At 43.2% G+C, this 25,186-nt stretch overlaps 1 protein-coding gene across 2 annotated transcripts; it reads right to left on the bottom strand.

The window, feature by feature from the left end:
• Positions 1-1,048: 1,048 nt before the first annotated feature.
• LOC116361908 (vascular cell adhesion protein 1) lies at positions 1,049-10,458 on the bottom strand. 2 transcript variants are annotated; one of them, XM_031816287.1, is made up of 6 exons: positions 10,268-10,458; positions 8,080-8,248; positions 7,789-7,868; positions 7,340-7,687; positions 6,762-7,019; positions 1,049-2,892 (listed from the first exon to the last, which is right to left on the bottom strand). In XM_031816287.1, the coding sequence occupies exons 1-6, from the start codon at positions 10,323-10,325 to the stop codon at positions 2,822-2,824; spliced, it is 984 nt and encodes a 327-aa protein (XP_031672147.1). In that variant the 5' UTR covers positions 10,326-10,458; the 3' UTR covers positions 1,049-2,821. The 2 variants fall into 2 exon arrangements, with proteins under 2 accessions (XP_031672147.1, XP_031672148.1); XM_031816288.1 differs by having other exon boundaries at positions 6,742-7,019; positions 10,268-10,431.
• Between the last annotated feature and the right edge of the window lie 14,728 nt (positions 10,459-25,186).

The following is a 25,186-nucleotide window of genomic DNA, read 5'->3' as shown; positions in this document are numbered from 1 at the left end:
GCCTATGAACTCTGCTCCTCTCACCTCTCTCCTCCCCAGTTAAGGCCTATGAACTCTGCTCCTCTCACCTCTATCCTCCCCAGTTAAGACCTATGAACTCTGCCCCTCTCACCTCTCTCCTCCCCAGTTAAGGCCTATGAACTCTGCCCCCCTCACCTCCCCAGTTAAGGCCTATGAACTCTGCTCCTCTCACCTCTCTCCTCCCCAGTTAAGGCCTATGAACTCTGCCCCTCTCACCTCTCTCCTCCCCAGTTAAGACCTATGAACTCTGCCCCTCTCACCTCTATCCTCCCCAGTTAAGACCTATGAACTCTGCCCCTCTCATCTCTATCCTCCCCAGTTAAGGCCAAGCCTATGAACTCTGCCCCTCGCAGAGTGTGTGTTACAGTGACGTCTGGTAAGGTCCCTACAGCAGAGTGTGTGTTACACAGCAGAGTGTGTGTTACAGCAGAGTGTGTGTTACAGTGATGTCTGGTAAACCCCTACAGCAGAGTGTGTGTTACATTGATGTCTGGTAAGGCCCCTACAGCAGAGTGTGTGTTACGCAGCAGAGTGTGTGCTACAGTGATGTCTGGTAAACCCCTACAGCAGAGTGTGTGTTACAGTGACGTCTGGTAAGGCCCCTACAGCAGAGTGTGTGTTACACAGCAGAGTGTGTGTTACAGTGACGTCTGGTAAACCCCTACAGCAGAGTGTGTGTTACACAGCAGAGTGTGTGTTACAGCAGAGTGTGTGTGTTACACAGCAGAGTGTGTGTTACACAGCAGAGTGTGTGTTACAGTGACGTCTGGTAAACCCCTACAGCAGAGTGTGTGTTACACAGCAGAGTGTGTGTTACAGCAGAGTGTGTGTTACAGCAGAGTGTGTGTTACAGCAGAGTGTGTGTTACAGCAGAGTGTGTGTTACAGCAGAGTGTGTGTGTTACACAGCAGAGTGTGTGTTCATGTGCACATGGCCCCAGTAATGGCTGCAATGGGATCAATGGAACACGTTGTTTTACCGTTGAATCGATAAGAACTCTTAAAGCTTCATCACCTACATCACAACATCGTGTAAAATGTTTTATGGATACGACAAAAGTTATCATTTAATACAGTCGAAACCTTTACAAATTAGACGCTCTGAAATGAAAGCAACTGCCTACAATGAACATTCGGATTAGAATAATATACAACGTCTGATCTCGCAAACAATGTAGTATGTTTAGTTGGTGTAATCTAGAGTCAAAGTTGTCCTGCTATTGACACACTAGTGCAGAACAACATCCCCACCAAACAATGTAATATGATTAGTAGGTGTAATCTAGAGTCAAAGATGCCCTGCTATTGACACACTAGTGCAGAACAACATCCCCACCAAACAATGTAATATGTTTAGTTGGTGTAATCTAGAGTCAAAGATGTCCTGCTATTGACACACTAGTGCAGAACAACATCCCCACCAAACAATGTTTAGTAGGTGTAATCTAGAGTCAAAGATGTCCTGCTATTGACACACTAGTGCAGAACAACATCCCCACCAAACAATGTTTAGTAGGTGTAATCTAGAGTCAAAGATGTCCTGCTATTGACACACTCGTGCAGAACAACATCCCCACCAAACAATGTTTAGTAGGTGTAATCTAGAGTCAAAGATGCCCTGCTATTGACACACTCGTGCAGAACAACATCCCCACCAAACAATGTAATATGATTAGTAGGTGTACTCTAGAGTCAAAGATGCCCTGCTATTGACACACTAGTGCAGAACAACATCCCCACCAAACAATGTAATATGTTTAGTAGGTGTAATCTAGAGTCAAAGATGCCCTGCTATTGACACACTAGTGCAGAACAACATCCCCACCAAACAATGTTTAGTAGGTGTAATCTAGAGTCAAAGATGCCCTGCTATTGACACACTAGTGCAGAACAACATCCCCACCAAACAATGTTTAGTAGGTGTAATCTAGAGTCAAAGATGCCCTGCTATTGACACACTAGTGCAGAAAAACATCCCCACCAAACAATGTTTAGTAGGTGTAATCTAGAGTCAAAGATGCCCTGCTATTGACACACTCGTGCAGAACAACATCCCCACCAAACAATGTAATATGTTTAGTAGGTGTAATCTAGAGTCAAAGATGCCCTGCTATTGACACACTCGTGCAGAACAACATCCCCACCTGGAACAAGGTCATTCGTATATTATTAACGAAAGTCTAGTTTCATTGTATGTTATCTGACACCATAACTTAATAAGGAAATGTGAAGTGAAGTGTTATGTGTCATAGCTGACTAAGATCACGAATGGTCAGAGATAGTGAAAGAAAACGCAGGCAATAACACTGTAAAATGAATTAAATCCATGATATGTATATAGATATATATATCTATATACATATAGAAACCATGGAAACCATGGAATAGTAGGTGTAAAATGAATTAAATCCATGATTATATATATATATATATATAGATATATACACACATATAGAAACCATGGAAACCATGGAATAGTAGGTGTGTCCTACTATTGGCACAGCATAATAGTTGATGTCTTCACTGTTATTCTACAATGTATGAATAAAGACAAACCCTTTAAATGTGTAGGTGGATCCAAACTGTTGATTTAAGGCAAAATCATAAAGTTACAAGGTAATATTATCAAAGTATTGTTGTCATGGTTATCAATCAATCAATCAATAAATAAAATAATAATTCATCAATAGTTAGCAGAAAGTGGACAGACAGCCACCAATCACAGTGGGAGGGATTTTGAAGAAGAAGAAAAAAAATAAAAGCACATGTATTCAGCCAATCAGTGGGTTCAGGAAGTGGTCTTAAAGCCAATGAATGAGTTGGAGGAGCAGCACAGCCACCAAGGCACTTCCAGCAGTCTGACAGGAAGCTCCTGAGGAGGGAAACAGACGTTTAGGCTGTGTTTACACAGGCAACACAATTCTGATCATTTGACAATAATTTGGCATGTCTGATATACATCTGAATTTTTTTTCCCCAATATGTAAACAGCTCAAAAAACGACATGAGTTTATCTTTTGAGTTTTGATTTAAACTACATTCATATGTGGATTTCCATCCTGATACAATTCCCATCCTCCATATTCAAGGATGCTCAGATTCCAAAAAAAAATTACACTGAAGTGGTTTTTGCATATGACCTACCGTTACCAAGACTACCACCCCAAAGTTTAAAGGAACAGAGAGAGGAAATGAGCATTGCATCCTTCCTCTGCTCCAAGATGGCAGTTTAGACGTATTTTGTCCTTGTCCATATACAGTGCCTTGCGAAAGTATTCGGCCCCCTTGAACTTTGCGACCTTTTGCCACATTTCAGGCTTCAAACATAAAGATATAAAACTGTATTTTGGGTGGGACAAGTGGGACACAATCATGAAGTGGAACGACATTTATTGGATATTTCAAACTTTTTTTAAAGTTTGAAATATTCAGCCCCTTTACTTTCAGTGCAGCAAACTCTCTCCAGAAGTTCAGTGAGGATCTCTGAATGATCCAATGTTGACCTAAATGACTAATGATGATAAATACAATCCACCTGTGTGTAATCAAGTCTCCGTATAAATGCACCTGCACTGTGATAGTCTCAGAGGTCCGTTAAAAGCGCAGAGAGCATCATGAAGAACAAGGAACACACCAGGCAGGTCCGAGATACTGTTGTGAAGATTTCCCAAGCTTTAAACATCCCAAGGAGCACTGTGCAAGCGATAATATTGAAATGGAAGGAGTATCAGACCACTGCAAATCTACCAAGACCTGGCCGTCCCTCTAAACTTTCAGCTCATACAAGGAGAAGACTGATCAGAGATGCAGCCAAGAGGCCCATGATCACTCTGGATGAACTGCAGAGATCTACAGCTGAGGTGGGAGACTCTGTCCATAGGACAACAATCAGTTGTATATTGCACAAATCTGGCCTTTATGGAAGAGTGGCAAGAAGAAAGCCATTTCTTAAAGATATCCATAAAAAGTGTTGTTTAAAGTTTGCCACAGGCCACCTGGGAGACACACCAAACATGTGGAAGAAGGTGCTCTGGTCAGATGAAACCAAAATTGAACTTTTTGGCAACAATGCAAAACGTTATGTTTGGCGTAAAAGCAACACAGCTCATCACCCTAAACACACCATCCCCACTGTCAAACATGGTGGTGGCAGCATCATGGTTTGGGCCTGCTTTTCTTCAGCAGGGACAGGGAAGATGGTAAAAATTGATGGTAAAATGGATGGAGCCAAATACAGGACCATTCTGGAAGAAAACCTGATGGAGTCTGCAAAAGACCTGAGACTGGGACGGAGATTTGTCTTCCAACAAGGCAATGATCCAAAACATAAAGCAAAATCTACAATGGAATGGTTCAAAAATAAACATATCCAGGTGTTAGAATGGCCAAGTCAAAGTTCAGACCTGAATCCAATCGAGAATCTGTGGAAAGAACTGAAAACTGCTGTTCACAAATGCTCTCCATCCATCCAACCTCACTGAGCTCGAGCTGTTTTGCAAGGAGGAATGGGAAAAAATGTCAGTCTCTCGATGTGCAAAACTGATAGAGACATACCCCAAGCGACTTACAGCTGTAATCACAGCAAATGGTGGCGCTATAAAGTATTAACTTAAGGGGGCTGAATAATTTTGCACGCCCAATTTTTCAGTATTTGATTTGTTAAAAAAGTTTGAAATATCCAATAAATGTCGTTCCACTTCATGATTGTGTCCCACTTGTTGTTGATTCTTCACAAAAAAATACAGTTTTATATCTTTATGTTTGAAGCCTGAAATGTGGCAAAAGGTCGCAAAGTTCAAGGGGGCCGAATACTTTCGCAAGGCACTGTATATATTTATATATATTTACAATTTTCTTTGCATACCTTTTTATATATATATTTTATTTTCCATAAACTCATCTTCAAAACACTCTCCTGCAACCCGCCTCACCAATTTATATTTATAAAAAAAGAAAGTATTATTTACCTCAAATCTGTAATCCTCCATAGAAGCTAATCCAGAAGCTAGCCAGAAGCTAATCCAGAAGCTAGCCAGAAACGAATCCAGAAGCTAGCCAGAAGCTAGCCAGAAGCTAATCCAGAAGCTAGCCAGAAGCTAGCCAGAAGCTAATCCAGAAGCTAGCCTGAAGCTAATCCAGAAGCTAGTTAGCTTCTTTACTGGCTAATCGTTAGTATTCAGCTAACCACAGTTTGTGGTCATCAGCTATCCTTTAGCTCGAAAATCTATTGCCAGTTTTGTACGGCGCGGCTCGGACCGAAACATACCGGACGTATTTTTCTCTCCATGTCCCCGGATTTCAACCACTAACTCTGGACATTTATACCTGGATCTCGCAGCTAGCTAGCTGCTATCCATGTGACTATCGGCATACGTCGATTCCGGAGCAAACATCAATTATTCCGGAGCTAGCCAGCTGAAGAGTTCCATCAGTCACTCCTGGGCTACAATCACCTATCCGGACCCGTTTTACTGCCAACGCGGAGCCCCATCGGGCCTTCACAACTGGACTACCAACGTTATCTACCCGAGGGAGTTATCTGCTGCCCTATCAGAGACTACATCAGTGTTAATACTGCCCTATCAGAGGCTACATCAGTGTTAGTGCTGCCCTATCAGAGGCTACATCAGTGTTAGTGCTTCCCTATCAGAGACTATATCAGTGTTACTGCTGCCCTATCAGAGGCTACATCAGTGTTTACTGCTGCCCTATCAGAGGCTACATCAGTGTTACTGCTGCCCTATCAGAGGCTACATCAGTGTTACTGCTGCCCTATCAGAGGCTACATCAGTGTTAATACTGCCCTATCAGAGACTATATCAGTGTTACTGCTGCCCTATCAGAGGCTAAATCAGTGTTACTGCTGCCCTATCAGAGGCTACATCAGTGTTAATACTGCCCTATCAGAGACTACATCAGTGTTACTGCTGCCCTATCAGAGGCTACATCAGTGTTACTGCTGCCCTATCAGAGGCTACATCAGTGTTACTGCTGCCCTATCAGAGGCTACATCAGTGTTACTGCTGCCCTATCAGAGGCTACATCAGTGTTACTGCTGCCCTATCAGAGGCTACATCAGTGTTAATACTGCCCTATCAGAGACTACATCAGTGTTACTGCTGCCCTATCAGAGGCTACATCAGTGTTAGTGCTGCCCTATCAGAGGCTACATCAGTGTTAATACTGCCCTATCAGAGACTACATCAGTGTTACTGCTGCCCTATCAGAGGCTACATCAGTGTTACTGCTGCCCTATCAGAGGCTACATCAGTGTTAATACTGCCCTATCAGAGACTACATCAGTGTTACTGCTGCCCTATCAGAGGCTACATCAGTGTTAATACTGCCCTATCAGAGACTACATCAGTGTTACTGCTGCCCTATCAGAGGCTACATCAGTGTTAATACTGCCCCATCAGAGACTAAATCTGTACCGGTCACAGAGGTAATAGGAGCGCTTTTCATTACAAGGAGAGCGCGGTCACAGAGGTTTTTCATTATACCATGTGTGAATTCTATTGTTTCATTTTTAATATATATGTTTTTCCATAACAGGACCTTCTCGACAGACCAAGACTGATGGACGACCGAATCTATCAACCTACCAACCAACCTACCTACCAACCAACCAAACTATCAACCAACTAACCTAACAACCAATCAATCAATCAAACAATCTTCCAACCATCCAACCTACCAACCAATCTTTCAACAAACCTACCAATCATCCATCCATTTCACCTGTGACTTCCACGTTAACAGTACAGGTGCTTTTCCCCAGGGGGTTGATGGCGATGCAGGTGTAATTTCCGGAGTGAGACTTGGCCATGTTGGTGATGGTCACTACGGATCTCTCTTCCATGGTGTTGGGGTCGGCTTGGGGGAGCAACCAACCGTACGAGGGGGCAGGGTTACCATTTGCACTACAGTTAAGTGATAGGGTGTCACCCTCCGTGATGCTCATGGAGAAACATCCAGGACTAGTGATCTGAGGCTTGTCTGAGGGGGGGGGGAGATGAAACAAGTTGATTAATGAGAGATAAAGAGAGATGAGAAACAAGTTGATTAATGAGAGATAAAGAGAGATGAGAAACAAGTTGATTAATGAGAGATAAAGAGAGATGAGAAACAAGTTGATTAATGAGAGATAAAGAGAGATGAGAAACAAGTTGATTAATGAGAGATAAAGAGAGATGAGAAACAAGTTGATTAATGAGAGAATTTGAAGTGAAAACAGCATCCGTCAACGTCATGACTCGTCTGGTATCTAACTAACGGTTGTACTAAATGTGTATAGACAGAGAACCAGAAGGACTCACAGTGCACGTTGGTGTTGAGGCGGTTTGAGTCCATTACAGGAGGAGGTTGGGGTCCCTCTGGTCCCAGATCCAACATGGCTGAACACAACAACTGGGCCCCGTCATCATCTCTACCAGGGGTGAAGTCCAGGGTGTAGGTCCCATTCTCTGGTGTCTTGATGTTGTCCTTGGATTTCTGTTGTGTGTCTAATTCTGTCTGTTCACCTGTGGCACTGACTTTGTAGAACGTCACCCTGAGTCTCCCAATAGGAGCGATGTTCTGGACAAGACACTGCAGCAGGTACTGATGCCCCTCAACCATCGGATCAGGGTACTTCCTATAGCTGATGGAGACACTGTCTGGAAGCTCTGTGGAGGAATGGAAACACACAGTGATTAACAGTGCAGAGCCATAGTAAGAGTTACATTCAGAAACACCAGAGAAGATAAGAGAGAGAGATGTCACTCACTATAAACTGTGATGTTTAGCTGTTTCTGACACAGGCCTCCGTCTGTGAAGCAGGTAGGGTTGTTATCCCAGTCAGTCACACTGTCAAATCAAATGAAATATTTAAAGTGTATTTAAAATAAACCAATGAAAATAAAAAAACAGAAGGCAATACAAGCGATGAATAAATGTATAAAATAACAGTAAAACCTCATTAAAGACCATCGAAGCTAAATAACATTAAAGTCAAACTAAAAAGGTGTTGTTCTTTTTTACAAGTTTTAAAAGTCTCAGCTGTGTCTGCCTCTCTTACCCGTCCGCCTTCCAGTTTAGGATCTTCACCTTGTTGTCTGTTAGACCAACGCCTCCCTGGGTGGCTTCCCAGCCCATCTCTACAGGGGTATCTGAGCTGCAGTTAGAGGAGGCTGGGTCTCCATACTTCACCACCAGACTGGCAGGACTGACCACCAGGCACTCAGCATCTGGAAGACCAAGGTCAAGTTAAAACTATATTGTTCTGTCATTGTTGATTTTATTGTTCAAACCAAACAGGACGATATTATTGTCTAATGTTTATCAATCTGTATGTTAATCAACTACATGTTACACTCCATAACCCAGAAGTCGCCACACACACACACGAAGAACAACACACACACCGCACACACTAGTGATGCACGTGTTGACTCATAGGGTCATTAAATTGTGTGTGGCTGAAGGGCGGGTTGAGTGGGTTGAAAAAATAGAAAGTATAGCTTAAAGAAATCTATAAATGTACAATTCTTGTGCAATTTATACAGGCGGCTAAATTGAGGTTTTTCTTTTATTATTTTAGGCTATCTGGTATTTGTGTATAAACCTAAACTTTAGAGCTTAACTGCACGCTCGCCAAATAGCCGAAACGGACAATCGACAAATAATGCTTTTGGCAGCAAAAGTTAACGTCAATCCACGGAGGGCAAAAAGGGACATTGTCGAAGTTTAATAAAATAAGACGAAATGCTGCGAAGGGAAAGATGAAAATAAATAGAAAGGAGAGACAGAAAAGTAACGTTTGGAAAAGAAGTGGTAAACGAGATGATTGGGAGGTAATATATAAATTCGACAGTCACAAGACGGGACTTCAAATAGGGGCTATGGCACATAAAGGGTACTGCAGCCTTCTGTTCAGATGTATTACATGGACATGGGGCTATGACACATCAAGGGAACTGCAGCCTTCTGTTCAGATGTATTACATAGAAATAGGGGCTATGGCACATCAAGGGAACTGCAGCCTTCTGTTCAGATGTATTACATGGACATGGGGCTATGACACATCAAGGGAACTGCAGCCTTCTGTTCAGATGTATTACATGGACATGGGGCTATGACACATCAAGGGAACTGCAGCCTTCTGTTCAGATGTACTATGACATCTGTTGACATGGAAATGGAAATCTGTTGGTAGGTCTATAACTTCTCATTTAGCCATAATATGAACTCTTGCAGAACTAAGCATTTCTTGCAGTAAAATGATACACAAAATGTGGACTTGGGAACAGGAGCGGAGAACTATGAATTCTTTATTTCTGCCTACTTGAGAGAATACAACGCTCCGTTAGATACCATCTGTAGATGTGCCGTCTTCATCATTAAACATCATAAAACCTGATAGTATTTCAACCACATAAAAGCCGAACTGCAATCTCATCAGAAACATAATGGGTTTCATTTTCACAGCTTTCTTTCTCCTTTACAACCGGTCAAATTGATGTCATTTGGACATTTTGCACAGACAATCTTTTCCGTTTTTATTTTGTTGCGTCATTGTATTTTCTCGCCGGTCCCTAAACGTCTTCGCTCTGCGTAAGATGACAGAGAGAACTTTACGGATGTCAACTAGATTGAAGCGTTCATTCTATCGATCTATTACATTATTACGTTGATCAAGGGTTTATGTAGTATTCTAGGTCAACATATAATGACGAAGGAGAAGCTACATGCATCTAATTATAGAATAGTCGACTAACAAATAGCCTACCAAAATGTAGGAAATTATCATTTATATCTAAATCAGGTTTATAAAAAAAAAACTACTCCCCCTGTCAAAAAAAATCGTTCCGCTCTCTTTGACTGTAGCCTATTGCATATTTTCTATATTTGCGGGTTAGGGTTGGGTGCGGCCCTCAGATTTTCACTTTATCACATCTAGTCGGGTTGTTGTGGATGGGTTATTAGCAATTCTGGGCGGGTGCGGTTGAACAAACAGCTGACCTGCGCACCACTAACACGTACACACACTTGGAATTTAATACGTAATTGAACCATGGCAGGAGGGAGGATGTATTCCTAAAGAATTCAACCATTCACTGTCAGTCATTAGTTATCTAAAATACTTGAAATCAAATGCACAGTACCAACATTTATTTAAGGAAACAAAACAGAAAAAAGACCTAAACTATTAAACTCAACTCCGCACTTGTCACAGAGTTGTGGAATTAGACAGAAGTCTAACTTACCGGTGAAGTCACAATACAGAGACAATGATGAAATAAGTAGACCAATTAAAATCTCCATTTTCCATCTAACTAACAACGAACGTCCCTCGGTGAAGTATTCCGCTATTCTGTTAGACGAGCTGAAGAAGAAATGCGCTGGTTCTGCTTTGCAGAAGTGAAAGTATTCTAGACTGGAAAACGCCCCAACGACCCCTCCTCTCTCTCTCTCTCTGAGTCTTCTATTATCTACAGCAGTTGTATTCATAGTTGGGGTCACGAACTCGAGGGAGAACTGCAGTGCACTCGCCCAAAGCATAAATAAGAGTATAGATTATTGTATGGGACAATAGGAGAGGATAGAGGGCAGGGGTGGAGAGGAAGAGGGTATAGGCAGGAGGGCAGATATCAAACAGTCAACCAACATCTGCATTGTCACACACATAAATCTGTCATTGACACTGGTGTCCAATCTATGAGAGAGAGAGAGAGAGAGAGAGAGAGAGAGAGAGAGAGAGAGAGAGAGAGAGAGAGAGAGAGAGAGAGAGAGAGAGAGAGAGAGAGAGAGAGAGAGAGAGAGAGAGAGAGAGAGAGAGAGAGAGAGAGAGAGAGAGAGAGAGAGAGAGAGAGAGAGAGAGAGAGAGAGAGAGAGAGAGAGAGAGAGAGAGAGAGAGAGAGAGAGAGAGAGAGAGAGAGAGAGAGAGAGAGAGAGAGAGAGAGAGAGAGGAGAGAGAGAGAGAGAGAGAGAGAGAGAGAGAGAGAGAGAGAGAGAGAGAGAGAGAGAGAGAGAGAGAGAGAGAGAGAGAGTGTTGTTTAGGTTAGAGGTGTCTTTCATCAAACAGTGACCTAGATCAGGACAGTAGTGGATGGATCAGACATCAGACATGGATCAGACATAAGGAAGTGGATGGCTGCAAACTTTCTACTTTTAAACTCGGACAAAACAGAGATGCTTGTTCTAGGTCCCAAGAAACAAAGAGATCTTCTGTTGAATCTGACAATTAATCTTAATGGTTGTACAGTCGTCTCAAATAAAACTGTGAAGGACCTCGGCATTACTCTGGACCCTCTTCTCTCTTTTGAAGAACATATCAAGACCATTTCAAGGACAGCTTTTTTCCATCTACGTAACATTGCAAAAATCAGAAACTTTCTGGCCAAAAATGATGCAGAAAAATTAATCCATGCTTTTGTCACTTCTAGGTTAGACTACTGCAATGCTCTACTTTCCGGCTACCCGGATAAAGCACTAAATAAACTTCAGTTGGTGCTAAATACGGCTGCTAGAATCCTGACTAGAACCAAAAAATGTGATCATATTACTCCAGTGCTAGCCTCCCTACACTGGCTTCCTGTCAAAGCAAGGGCTGATTTCAAGGTTTTACTGCTAACCTACAAAGCATTACATGGGCTTGCTCCTACCCATCTCTCTGATTTGGTCCTGCCATACATACCTACATGTTCGCTATGGTCACAAGACGTAGGCCTCCTAATTGTCCCTAGAATTTCTAAGCAAACAGCTGGAGGCAGGGCTTTCTCCTATAGAGCTCCATTTTTATGGAACGGTCTGCCTACCCATGTCAGAGACGCAAACTCGGTCTCAACCTTTAAGTCTTTACTGAAGACTCATCTCTTCAGTGGGTCATATGATTGAGTATAGTCTGGCCCAGGAGTGGGAAGGTGAACGGAAAGGATCTGGAGCAACGAACCGCCCTTGCTGTCTCTGCCTGGCCGGTTCCCCTCTTTCCACTGGGATTCTCTGCCTGTAACCCTATTACAGGGGCTGAGTCACTGGCTTACTGGGGCCCTCTCATGCCGTCCCTGGAAGGGGTGCGTCACCTGAGTGGGTTGATTCACTGATGTGGTCATCCTGTCTGGGTTGGCGCCCCCCCTTGGGTTGTGCCATGGCGGAGATCTTTGTGGGCTATACACAGCCTTGTCTCAGGATGGTAAGTTGGTGGTTGAAGATATCCCTCTAGTGGTGTGGGGGCTGTGCTTTGGCAAAGTGGGTGGGGTTATATCCTTCCTGTTTGGCCCTGTCCGGGGGTGTCCTCGGATGGGGCCACAGTGTCTCCTGACCCCTCCTGTCTCAGCCTCCAGTATTTATGCTGCAGTAGTTTATGTGTCGGGGGGCTGGGGTCAGTTTGTTATATCTGGAGTACTTCTCCTGTCCTATTCGGTGTCCTGTGTGAATCTAAGTGTGTGTTCTCTAATTCTCTCCTTCTCTCTTTCTTTCTCTCTCTCGGAGGACCTGAGCCCTAGGACCATGCCCCAGGACTACCTGACATGATGACTCCTTGCTGTCCCCAGTCCACCTGGCCGTGCTGCTGCTCCAGTTTCAACTGACCTGAGCCCTAGGACCATGCCCCAGGACTACCTGACATGATGACTCCTTGCTGTCCCCAGTCCACCTGACCGTGCTGCTGCTCCAGTTTCAACTGACCTGAGCCCTAGGACCATGCCCCAGGACTACCTGACATGATGACTCCTTGCTGTCCCCAGTCCACCTGACCGTGCTGCTGCTCCAGTTTCAACTGACCTGAGCCCTAGGACCATGCCCCAGGACTACCTGACATGATGACTCCTTGCTGTCCCCAGTCCATCTGACCGTGCTGCTGCTCCAGTTTCAACTGTTCTGCCTTATTATTATACGACCATGCTGGTAATTTATGAACATTTGAACATCTTGGCCATGTTCTGTTATAATCTCCACCCGGCACAGCCAGAAGAGGACTGGCCACCCCACATAGCCTGGTTCCTCTCTAGGTTTCTTCCTAGGTTTTGGCCTTTCTAGGGAGTTTTTCCTAGCCACCGTGCTTCTACACCTGCGTTGCTTGCTGTTTGGGGTTTTAGGCTGGGTTTCTGTACAGCACTTTGAGACATCAGCTGATGTAAGAAGGGCTATATAAATACATTTGATTTGATTTAGTGTATAATGGAGTGTTGTTTAGGTTAGAGGTGTCTTTCATCAAACAGAACCAGAATGAAAGAATCATTGGTGTTTCTCACTCTGAAACCCCTGAAAAACACATTCTATTGATATATTCTCATATTCCCTGATCAATTAAGTTCACGGTGTATCCATGGTAACGGTCATGTTTGTCCAGTCGCCGGGGAGCTAAACAGAGGAAGTGAATCTGCACGGCAGGAAGTTGATTATAGATCCGACAGAGAGAAAGAAAATATGCAGTCTTCCTGACAGACTTACAATGGCTTTGAGCAAGAAATGGAACATCCCGAACCAAGGTGCATTTAGTGGCAGCGAGCCTTATAGACAAGGCCATGGTGCATTTAGTGGCAGCGAGCCTTATAGACAAGGCCAAGGTGCATTTAGTGGCAGCGAGCCTTATAGACAAGGCCAAGGTGCATTTAGTGGCAGCGAGCCTTATAGACGAGGCCAAGGTGCATTTAGTGGCAGCGAGCCTTATAGACAAGGCCAAGGTGCATTTAGTGGCAGCGAGCCTTATAGACAAGGCCAAGGTGCATTTAGTGGCAGCGAGCCTTATAGACAAGGCCAAGGTGCATTTAGTGGCAGCGAGCCTTATAGACAAGGCCAAGGTGCATTTAGTGGCAGCGAGCTTTATAGACAAGGCCAAGGTGCATTTAGTGGCAGCGAGCTTTATAGACAAGGCCAAGGTGCATTTAGTGGCAGCGAGCTTTATAGACAAGGCCAAGGTGCATTTAGTGGCAGCGAGCCTTATAGACCAAGCTAAAGAATTTTTTTTATTAAATTTTTTTATTTTTTTATTTAACCAGGTAGGCTAGTTGAGAACAAGTTCTCATTTGCAACTGCGACCTGGCCAAGATAAAGCATAGCAGTGTGAGCAGACAACAAAGAGTTACACATGGAGTAAACAATTAACAAGTCAATAACACAGTAGAAAACAAAGGGGGAGTCTATATACAATGTGTGCAGAAGGCATGAGGAGGTAGGCGAATAATTACAATTTTGCAGATTAACACTGGGGAATGATCAGATGGTCATGTACAGGTAGAGATATTGGTGTGCAGAAGAGCAGAAAAGTAAATAAATAAAAACAGTATGGGGATGAGGTAGGTGAAAAAGGGTGGGCTATTTACCAATAGACTATGTACAGCTGCAGCGATCGGTTAGCTGCTCAGATAGCTGATGTTTGAAGTTGGTGAGGGAGATAAAAGTCTCCAACTTCAGCGATTTTTGCAATTCGTTCCAGTCACAGGCAGCAGAGTACTGGAACGAAAGGCGGCCAAATGAGGTGTTGGCTTTAGGGATGATCAGTGAGATACACCTGCTGGAGCGCGTGCTACGGATGGGTGTTGCCATCGTGACCAGTGAGCTGAGATAAGGCGGAGCTTTACCTAGCATGGACTTGTAGATGACCTGGAGCCAGTGGGTCTGGCGACGAATATGTAGCGAGGGCCAGCCGACTAGAGCATACAAGTCGCAGTGGTGGATGGTATAAGGTGCTTTAGTGACAAAACGGATGGCACTGTGATAAACTGCATCCAGTTTGCTGAGTAGAGTGTTGGAAGCCATTTTGTAGATGACATCGCCGAAGTCGAGGATCGGTAGGATAGTCAGTTTTACTAGGGTAAGCTTGGCGGCGTGAGTGAAGGAGGCTTTGTTGCGGAATAGAAAGCCGACTCTTGATTTGATTTTCGATTGGAGATGTTTGATATGAGTCTGGAAGGAGAGTTTGCAGTCTAGCCAGACACCTAGGTACTTATAGACGTCCACATATTCTAGGTCGGAACCATCCAGGGTGGTGATGCTAGTCGGGCATGCGGGTGCAGGCAGCGACCGGTTGAAAAGCATGCATTTGGTTTTACTAGCGTTTAAGAGCAGTTGGAGGCCACGGAAGGAGTGTTGTATGGCATTGAAGCTTGTTTGGAGGTTAGATAGCACAGTGTCCAAAGACGGGCCGAAAGTATATAGAATGGTGTCGTCTGCGTAGAGGTGGATCAGGGAATCGCCCGCAGCAAGAGCAACATCATTGATATACACAGAGAAATACACAATACATCCAGCTTATAGATAAAACACTCAAAATGAAGTCTTTCGAACAGACTTACAAAGAGGATTACATGTCACAGACACAATACATTGACTGTCAGGAGTTAAATGGACTTGACATGTGGAAAGGCATTGTGGGAAGGTTTAGAAAACTAAGACAGGAACACAGTTGTGTACTGTGAAGTTAACGTGAACGTGCTTCATATTATAACAGAAGGAGGCCGATATATCCTCATGTGTGTGTTCTGATGTAGCCTACATTGATTTATTTTATTTGAAGTTATATTCTGATATTGTGATATTTGTTCTACTGTTACATTGATGTGTTGTAAGGCCCACAGCTGAGTGTGTGTTCATGTGCATATGGCCCTTGTTCTACAGTGATTTGTTGTAAGGCCCACAGCTGAGTGTGTGTTCTGCTGTAGTCTACATTGATTGAAGTTATATTCTGATATTGCGATATTTGTCCTTCTGTTACATTGATGTGTTGTAAGGCCCACAGCTGAGTGTGTGTTCATGTGCATATGGCCCTTGTTCTGCAATAACGTCTAAACATGTTGCTCAACATTGATGTCTTGAAAATTAGGCCATAAGAAATTCAGACTTGTTTAAGCCCCACAGCTAAACTCCAGTAGGTTGGCATACTATAGGCCCCTCAAACTCAACTCTGGACCTTGAAGCCAGTTCCACCGTACTTAAAAAAAAAATGGTTCCCTTCTAATCAGGGAATGATTTACACCTGGGACACCTGGTGTGTGCAATCAATTATCAGGCAGAACAGAAAACCAGCAGGCTCCGGGCCTCGTAGGGTTAGAGTTGACTACCCCTGGTATAGGCTATGTGTATGACGGGTGTTCAGTAGTGACGTTGTAGAGAAATGCTAATTCTTATGTAGGTGACCAAACTATTGTTGATAAAGGGCTACCACTCAGAGTTGAGCCTGTGGGGTCCCCTACAGGATAGCTCCCGCATTACACTAATGGCCAAAACCAGCGCACACACACAGGATCTCCGTTGTCTCTGAACGTTGAATGCCCGAAGAGGATTCTACGATGACGGACAGACTACTGAGCCAATGGCGGAAGACTACAGACTACACCCCAGATGAACCAATCCAAAGATCCGATCTTCCAGAATCAACCTACATTCTTTCCTATATAATAGTGGTGTACTGATTGTAACGGTCTCTTCTTCGTCTGCGCTTCCGTACGAACCAGCGGGAGAGCCGTAATTACGCTGTTCTAGATATCTTCACTCTGAATAAACTGTAGCTTGTCATACAATTTACCACCTTGTCTGAATCGATCCTTGACCGACTCGTCCGTCTACATACCTAATTACTAACAGAAATGGTAGCAGAGTATAGTTTACTAACGATCCAGTCGAAGTGAGTTGATTTGGGTGTGGAGAAGGCGAGTTGGGGAAAGGACGATTCATTAAATAAATAAGAAAGACGGGTGAAGACTTTCGGGGGAGGGCAACAATTCTGCTCAACTCGGAAAACTGATTTCAAGGTGCACCATATAAAAATAAGGTAAGCAAAAGCCTGTTAAATCAAACTTTGCATATTGTCGAATAGTCTGTCCAAATTTTTATCAGTTTTTCCGAGTAAGTATGAATTCTTGTGTAAATTTATAATTTGCTGACGAGTCGAAATAACAGTGTATGTGAACATATGTAGTAACGAACCGGCGACGGCCGGTGTGATTTAAATCATTGATGAGATATCAGTCCGGTCAGCACAGTCTGCTAGCTTTCAATGATGAGTGATCACTGTTTTGTCTTTGTTAGTTCCGATAGGGGTCGGGAATAGAGATCAGTAGGGGATAGCTAATTACTATTCTTCAAATCTGGCACCGAGGGGGATAAATTGTAATTTTATCCTGTGGCCCGGTACGGCTCAGTCTGATAGAGATTCACCGATAGGGGTCGGACATGTGTGTTAGTTCCGATAGGGGTCGGGAATAGAGATCAGTAGGGGATAGCTAATTACTATTCTTCAAATCTGGCACCGAGGGGGATAAATTGTAATTTTATCCTGTGGCCCGGTACGGCTCAGTCTGATAGAGATTCACCGATAGGGGTCGGACATGTGTGATAGTACCGATAGGGGTCGGACATGTGTGATAGTTCCGATAGGGGTCGGGAATAGAGATCAGTAGGGGATAGCTAATTACTATTCTTCAAATCTGGCACCGAGGGGGATAAATTGTAATTTTATCCTGTGGCCCGGTACGGCTCAGTCTGATAGAGATTCACCGATAGGGGTCGGACATGTGTGTTAGTTCCGATAGGGGTCGGGAATAGAGATCAGTAGGGGATAGCTAATTACTATTCTTCAAATCTGGCACCGAAGGGGATAAATTGTAATTTTATCCCGTGACCCGGTACGGCTCAGTCTGATAGAGATTCACCGATAGGGGTCGGACATGTGTAATAATTCTGATAGGGGTCAGCTCGATAGGGATCAGGAATAGAGATCAGTAGGGGATAGCTAATTACTATTCTTCAAATCTGGCGCCGATGGGGATAAGTTGTAATTTTATCCTGTGGTCCGGTACGGCTCAGTCTGATAGAAATTCACTGATAAGGATCGGCTTTCAGGGGTCAGAGATATAACGTGCTGTTTTGTCTTGTTTTGTCTATTTGTAACTGTTTATGTTATGTTATGTTAAAATGCAATGTGGTTGTAATTGTTTCCATTAAGATTGTTGGTGGTTAGATAGAGGGAGAGAGAGAGAATTATAATAAGGGATATTGGATAAATCCGAAACTTCTATATTGTACCTATGTACCTATGTTAATAGGTACATGTATAAATGTATAATCAGGAATGAAATGACTGATGTATAATTGAAATAATATCTGAATATAATATTTAAATATTGAGACTAAATAGTCGAATAGATCCCTTGGTTGTGCGCTCCACAAATGCTATACCAGCCCATGCGGTTTTTCTCAACCTGAATATACGAAGGAGAAGCTCTGAGATAAGGCAGAGCACGAGCAATAGTGTCTCTTCGAATACCTCGTGGGCATTAATCAACGTCGGGCGAAGTATATGCTAACTATATTCAGATAGAAGGAGAGAATTTCGATTAAAACTACGATTAAATTCCGATTGAATTAAATTAAATTACGTTTAAAGCAAATTCACAATGGCGAACCCCAATACTCCAAAGCTGAGGTTTAATGAGTTCCTAGAACAAAAAATTGAATATAGATCAGGGGGAAAGGAACGATGGACGCCTATAAAGAAAGTTTGGGAGGGATTGAAGTTAAGATGGACACAAGCAGGTTATCTAGGGGGGTGGCCGCCAACAGGGGCCCAGCTGAAAACAATGGAACGTGAGTTGAGAGGGACGTAGCAGGAGGCCAGAGACAAGGAAGTTGAAAGAAATAAAAGCCATGTATTTAAGAACCAAGGGACCAAACAGAGAATGAACAGAAGGCGGGGCCATTGCGTCTCCCACTGGTCTGCTTACTGGCGTAAATGAAGATTTGCAAGAATCAAATCCTGTGCATGAAACACGCTTGATATTCAGTCGGGGACTAATATCGATATGAATGAGGTCGGGGACAAAGCGAGTGTGGTACATGAGGTGTTTCAGTTGGAGCTGGAACCGGTGAGAATGTTGAAAAAGTCGCAGGCTTGCTGATGAGAGTTATATCATAGAATATTGAGGGGGGTGCATGACTGTTGGAAAGAGTGTTAAACTCTATTAACGCAAAATTCTTTTTGCGGATTTATATTATGAGGTTTGAACTATACTAATGTTGTAGAATTACATAATCAACATCTGAACATACTTACGTTAAACATTAATTGAGCCACTGAGTAATAGATAAGCTGTACACTAGGTACGGGGCGAAGGGTGTGGTCGATGTAAGACGGGAGTGGTGTTCTAACCAAATTATTTAGTTATTTTAATTCATTTACACAAGTACTTCCCGGGTATTGATTTTGGTTTGATTGTTCAGATAACATCATTGAAATTAAACAGGAGGTCAAGGTATACTAACATTAGAATCTGTTTTCATTATGGAGAACAATGAAAGGCCCGCAGAGTGGATTGCAGGCTGAGGTTTTTATGTTAAAGGGACAGTGCACATTTATCACAGTTGTGTGTGTCTGTCTAATGGCTGGGTATTTAAGAAGTATTTTGGGGAGACAATTTGGAGAAACACGAATAAGACATGAAACATCGAGACAAATTATTTGAGTTTGAGGGGATTATCATAATTATTAGGTTTTGTTTTTGTAGTAAATGTTTGGGTTAAGGGGATTTCCATGTTCCCAGAGACATGATATTTTAAAGAGGCACGCTCACATATGGAACCTTTATGAGTTTTTTATTTTATGAGTTTTAATTACACAAGTGATTTTTATTTTATTTTAAGGATAAAGGGTTCTTTAATATGTCTAATATGGTATGGAACACGAATGTGGGAGGATGGTGTAACCCGTGACCGGATTTCATGGCTCTCTCGGGTGGTCTGATCAGCCACAAGGGGGTGCCATTTGAATAATACATTTGTGGTCATGGGTAATACTGTTTTATAAAAATAAAAAATATATATATTTTTTTTTGAAATTTAATTTTTTAAGGTAATTTAATTATAGTGGAGTTTACTTAACCTATATAAAGACTTTAGTAATTGCCACCATAGACATGTTTTTCAAAAAATAAAAATCCATGAGTTTAGATAAAGCCAAACAGTGAGACATTTAGTTAAAATGTGGAAACATGGGAAAAGGCAGACAGATGAGCCCTCCCCCGCACTGCAGAGACCTTGACGGTTGGAGAGGAGAAGTTTTAGAAGGGAGCCAGGACGAGCAAAGATAACGGAGTGTGTAGATAACAGTCACTGAGTGGAGACAAAAGGGAGAATTGGACATGTGGGAAATTTAAAGGGGCGCTCCTACATGATAATGTCAGAACAGAAGGATAATATACTAATCTTACCTAAGTCATTATTTAGAGTAGGTAAAGTTGTTACCTGGGCAAAGCCAGGTATCAAAAGGGGGATAGGTAAATTGTGGTCTAGGATAGGATGGGGCCTATTGGATAAGAAACTAATATTTTTTTAAATGTAGTTAACAAATGGGCATAGAAGTTAAAGATAGAATCAGATCAAACATGAGAAACTGTTTGTTAACCAAGCCTGTATGTCCAGCATTTTATGCATTATAGGTGAACTGCAGGTGAAGTCACTCAATCCAGTCCCAGAGGCTTGTTGGGGGGACCATACCAAGGTCTCCTGGTGGCAGCTAGCTGAAAGAGCTACCCGGATTCATATCGCACGGTGGGAGGGTAAGACACACTGACACTATCGAACAATAAACAGTGTTCGAGAGGAGAACTGGAATTAACAGAATTCCGGGGGCCATCTCTCGAATGAAGAAAATCCTCCCTGTCCTGTCACCCCTGTTTTTGTTCATAGAAGTGAAGATGTGTCTGGCTCTTGCTAAGTGATGTGTTCTCGGGGAAAGGGTGGGGCTTCACATGGAAGCTGTTTGTCTGAGCGGTCTTATCGTGGGTGACATCCCAAATAACACAGCTCCGGATGAATCAGTACCCGAAGCCTCAGCTGGTTTGACCACCCTGGATCACGGGTTGACAGAAAACACTGGGGTGGATACTTCTGATTAATTGGGTTGGATAATATGTTTAGAAAATGGGGAAAATATTATGATCACTGTATTATGGGCTACATTCACCTGTGTGACTGTTTTAGTTTTATGGGGCTGTTGTCTAACTCCCTGTCTATGAGGCCTTATTTCCAGGACTCTGGAGAAATCGATGGAAATAGATGGTGATGTACCAGCGGATTCCAGGTTCTGACCCGTGGAATGCTGAATGTATGTCTACAGAACAAGTGGACGAAAATTATAAATGAAATTATATTAAATTGGGAGGGTGTCCGTATGGGGATTACAGGATAACCGACTTGGGACAGTTCTGGGATTGGAAGAGAGGGTATCCTTATAGCATAGGGGATCCCACAAAGGTGGATAGGCTTTTCATGATATGGGAAAACCTGGGAGCACTGTTGAACTTTGTAAAGGTGATGAAATCTTGCTAACCATCAAAACTATTAAGCTCTCTGATGCAGGCACTTACACCCTCGGACTACAAAGGACCGGGACAGACACGATGGGTGTGTTTTCTATTAAGGTGCTGCCAAAACCAGAGGTCCCAGATGAACCAGGGCCAGACACACTCCTCTACCACCCCTGGACCGAACCTGCCACCACTGTATTAAAAAATCCCATTCAGGTAATTAATGTTAGACTATTCAGCTATTGATCAATTAGGCACTGAGACTGGTGTTATTGGTAGGGACAATTTGTGGCTTTCTTATGAGGTACAGTTAAGACCCTGAAAAGAAAGGACTACATGAGTTACATGAAACATTGGTCATGATGGACCTGTTCTGGCTACACACCCATTTGCTATAGGAGAAGGAGAGGGGTGGTTGTGTATTCTGAGAGGTTTATACCTGGTTGAGGCCAATTCAACTCTCTGTTCCTCTTTGAGCCTTGTGTTTCCTACAGTACCTCCTCATCGGGCCCCTTGGGGTGTTGAGGCATATGGGGGCAATTACAGTTGCATCACGGGTACAGGTAATGGCATTGATTATGGGAGATTGCCTGAAGCTGATTGCAGTAGTAACATAACCATTAATTCCACTTGGCCAGTTACAGGCCTAAACCAAACTAGTGGTCTGGCTGATGTGTGGTGGATCTGTGGACCCAAAAGAGTGCTGAGACTCATTCTTAGAGGAGACTGGCAAGGTACGTGTGCTCTGACCAGTTTGATAATTCCACTGACCATTGTTGATGTTACTGCTGAACAGTTGTTGGGTTCTGTATCCAGGGGACCGGAAAACATTCCATCCCATGGGAGACATAGAAGTAGTGCTCCATGGACAGAGGATGTAGTTGACATACACACTAACCTGTTGGGAGTGCCGGTGGGGGTTCCTCATGAGCTTCAGGCCTTGGGCAGGAATGATGGATTATAGGTCCAGCCATGGTGGATGCAAGACAGACTGCATGGATTCATTACATCTACTATGATCAACAGCGTTTTGTTAATTACCCCCGTGATGCACTCACTGGTATGTCTGAACAGTTTGAGGCCATATCTAGGGTTGCCAGACAGAATAGACTTGCTTTGGATATGCTTCTTGCCAGTCAGGGGGGCGTATGCAAGATGTTCGGTGAACAATGTTGCACGTATATTCCTAATAACACCAGTCCAGATAGTAGTATATCTAAGGCCCTTAGTGGGCTTGATGCACTATCTGCTGAGATGTGGACCATGGCGGGGGTGGAGGAGTCTGGCCTGTTCTCTTGAGTGGGAGCCTGGTTTTGGTAAGTAAACTAGAATGGTGGTTACTGGATTTCTGACCCTAATTTTTGTTATTTGACGTGTTGTGCTGCTTGCATCATACCGTGTTTTAAGAAGTCTGTTACAGATGTGGTGAAGGCTTCAGGCATGATGATGCCTTTGCTTGATGCTCCAGTTGGAGATGCTGATACTGAAGCATGCTTTCAGGGGAGGATGAGACTGACTGAGGATGACCCATGGTATGCTGTGGGCGAGGTAGTAGAATAAATCTTACACCACCACAGTTCCTTGTTATACATCTTTATGATGGGTTTTCTTTCCAGTATGTTTGTTCTCCCTGTTGTGAAGGTTTTGAGTCCCTGGGTGGCATGAAGCCCAACTGGTGCAGGATAGGAGTAGCTGAGAGGACCAGATGGTTTATAATAATGCTTTGCTTTGTTTTACTCTGTTTTCCATGACCAAAGTTTTATCCGGTATCTTACATGTCAATAAACAATAAAGTGTTATCCTGTTTTTACTAAGTGACACCCTTGTGGGTGTCAAAAGGGGGACTTAAATTTCACACAATTTTTTTTTTTAATGTGCTGTTTTTGAATGAGCTGTTCTCTTTTGACATGAAGGTATTTTAAACTCTGTGACTGTTATATGATTCATTGCTGAGTTTTTGTTCACACCCTGGGGGGTGTGAAAAAGAGGGATTATTGGTTCCTGTGTTTTACATTTTAGCCATTACCATATATATGATTGAATATTATCTGCTGTTGGCTTGTGTTGATGTATGCAAGTGTTATGCAACATAGCTGACTTGAAACATTGTTAAAAGTGTCAGGGCCAGGGGACTTTCTCATGCTGGAAAAATACAGAAGGGAGGGCACATTCAGAGCGTGGGGTTGCGAGAACAAGCGTTTTTTTTTGTTGTTGTTAGATAACAGGAGCCAGGTGCGTGATAACGGTATGGAGCATGAGAGCCTGGCTGCAACTTCTCTTATGACATTCCAGAATCGCATTGCAGTAGATATGCTACTGGCGGAGAAAGGTGGAGCTTGTACTATGTTTGGTGAACAGTGTTGCACTTTCATCCCTAGTAACACAGCCTCCGATGGTAGCTTGACCATGGCCCTAGAAGGTTTGAGGACGCTTAATGGTAAAATGAAATCTCATTCTGGGATGGATACCTCTATGTGGGGACTCCTGGATGAGTGCGTTTGGTAAATATAAAACCCTGGTGTCCTCCATTTTGGTATCCATTTCGGTGTTCGCTGCCATTTTAGTTCTCTGTGGATGCTCTTGCATTCCATGCATCCGTCCCCTTGCCACTAGGGTTATCTCTAAAGCCATTGACCCTTCCTCCCCTTCCCAGATGTTTCCTCTGCTGGATAAAGACCTACATGAATTCGAGGAGGAGAGTGCCTATTTAGGTTTACATTATATCTGCTGTTGCCTTATGGGGATGTATGTATGTGTTATGCAAGTGGATCATTCCGCCTGACTTGCCTAGTTTAAGTCACATCTCTTTGGAGATGTGAAGAGAGGGAATCACAACTTTTTCCTGCGGGAAAAAAGTTGGCTTATGTAGACAAGCATTTACTTTTATTTTGAGCTGTTGTTCTCCGCTCTGTTAAATGAGGGTTGTAAGTTCCTAGGTGGCTGGTAGCCAACTTAGTACATAGTGGGATTGAATGGAGAACATGATGTAATACATATATATCTATTTCTGTTTAAAACCGTGCCTTATTTCATAGTCCCATTGGGAGAAGTTTCTCTTTGTGTCTGGATCCAGTTAGGTTGTGTCACGTCTCTGGTGAGACGTGAAGAGAGGGTTTTGTAGAGAAATGCTAATTCTTATGTAGGTGACCAAACTATTGTTGATAAAGGGCTACCACTCAGAGTTGAGCCTGTGGGGTCCCCTACAGGATAGCTCCCGCATTACACTAATGGCCAAAACCAGCGCACACACACAGGATCTCCGTTGTCTCTGAACGTTGAATGCCCGAAGAGGATTCTACGATGACGGACAGACTACTGAGCCAATGGCGGAAGACTACAGACTACACCCCAGATGAACCAATCCAAAGATCCGATCTTCCAGAATCAACCTACATTCTTTCCTATATAATAGTGGTGTACTGATTGTAACGGTCTCTTCTTCGTCTGCGCTTCCGTACGAACCAGCGGGAGAGCCGTAATTACGCTGTTCTAGATATCTTCACTCTGAATAAACTGTAGCTTGTCATACAATTTACCACCTTGTCTGAATCGATCCTTGACCGACTCGTCCGTCTACATACCTAATTACTAACAACGTCTAAACTGGTCTGAAGGAATCATCACCTTGAAGAGCGTTGTCCGTTTCACCACCATATATAGTAGGCTACTTGGCTGTTTACTCTGCTGCGCTGCTACTTTGTGATTGACACTTTTTTTTCTCATGCGTTCCGGTACCTCAAGCACCCCGGATATCCCCCCGGATATCCCCCCCTGTAAGCTATTGTAAGAGAGATAAAAAAAATAAAAAAATTAAAAGTCAGAGAGATAAAGGATAGAGGGTAAGAGAGAGAAAGAGTAAGTACATCAAATTCTGCCATTCATTCG

The sequence above is a fragment of the Oncorhynchus kisutch genome, unplaced genomic scaffold (assembly GCF_002021735.2).
Source record: "Oncorhynchus kisutch isolate 150728-3 unplaced genomic scaffold, Okis_V2 scaffold771, whole genome shotgun sequence".
Taxonomy (NCBI): domain Eukaryota; kingdom Metazoa; phylum Chordata; class Actinopteri; order Salmoniformes; family Salmonidae; genus Oncorhynchus; species Oncorhynchus kisutch.
Note: the sequence above shows the minus strand (reverse complement) of the source record. Positions and strands in the feature narration are given on the sequence as shown.